This window comes from Olea europaea, unplaced genomic scaffold, assembly GCF_002742605.1.
Source record: "Olea europaea var. sylvestris unplaced genomic scaffold, O_europaea_v1 scaffold37958, whole genome shotgun sequence".
NCBI classification, from domain to species: Eukaryota; Viridiplantae; Streptophyta; class Magnoliopsida; order Lamiales; family Oleaceae; genus Olea; species Olea europaea.
The window spans coordinates 1-1,110 of NW_019257357.1; the positions used below are offsets into that span (position 1 = coordinate 1).

The 1,110-nt window shown below is 42.3% G+C and overlaps 1 protein-coding gene across 1 annotated transcript; it reads left to right on the top strand.

Annotated features, from left to right (window-relative positions):
• Positions 1 to 6: 6 nt before the first annotated feature.
• Positions 7 to 921, top strand: LOC111386928 (protein phosphatase 2C 37-like; the record flags this gene model as incomplete). The annotated part of the gene is made up of 2 exons (XM_023011431.1): positions 7 to 379; positions 458 to 921. Coding segments are annotated over 2 exons (678 nt in total), but the record flags the coding sequence as incomplete, so codon positions are not given.
• Between the last annotated feature and the right edge of the window lie 189 nt (positions 922 to 1,110).

The window sequence follows — 1,110 nt, forward strand, 5'->3', positions numbered from 1 at the left end:
GAGGTCGAAAGCGGGGAGGTCTCTTGGACGGAGATGATGGCCAGGAGTTTTTCCAAAATGGACAGGGAAATTACCGAATGGAGCAGTGGCGCAGCCGGGGTTTCAGCCGCCACTTGCCGCTGCGAACTACAAACTCCTCGTCGTGACACCGTCGGATCCACAGCTGTCGTGGCGGTTGTATCACCGGACAAGATAATTGTGTCCAACTGTGGCGATTCGCGGGCAGTTCTTTGCCGAAATGGTGTCGCAATTCCACTCTCGACCGATCATAAACCGGACCGTCCCGATGAGCTTAATCGGATTCAAGAAGCCGGGGGCCGTGTTATTTATTGGGACGGACCGAGAGTTCTTGGAGTACTAGCAATGTCTCGTGCAATTGGTAATTTGGTCAAACAATTTTTTTTTCCATAGTTATGGGATTCGTTAGAATTGAATTTTTAATCTGGGTTTTCTTCAGGCAATAACTATCTGAAGCCGTACGTGATATCGGAGCCGGAGGTGACCATAACTGACCGGACGGCGGATGACGAGTGTTTGATTTTGGCCACTGATGGTCTATGGGATGTAGTGTCAAACGAAACAGCCTGTAGGGTGGCGCGTATGTGCCTTCAATCACGTAAGCCGCTCAGTGACAGTGCCGGCGGAGATAGCTCCGATAAGGCTTGTTCGGATTCATCAATTTTGTTGACCAAGTTGGCCTTGGCGCGACATAGCGCCGATAATGTTAGTGTTGCCGTGGTTGATTTGAGAAGGGGCCATTAGCGGCATCAGTGGTGAATTTTTATTTTTGGGTTTGTATTTTAATTACTTGAATATATACCTTGGAAGAGAAGGAAAGTGAGTAAAAGATGCAAATGATGTTGAAGCCTAATGTTCAAATGGCAAATATCCATACATTTCATCTCTAAACGATTTAACAAGTAAAAATGCAAAAATGCAGATTGGCGAAAAATATGATTAGTTGTGTCACATGTAAATCATAATTTTTAGCTTATAAATTTGTTAATAATTTAATGTGATGAGATTTGATTCAGAAATTTTGACAATTTTAAATAATTTTCAATTTATAAAAAAATATGTAAATAATGATCTGTAACAATTTTTTTTTTT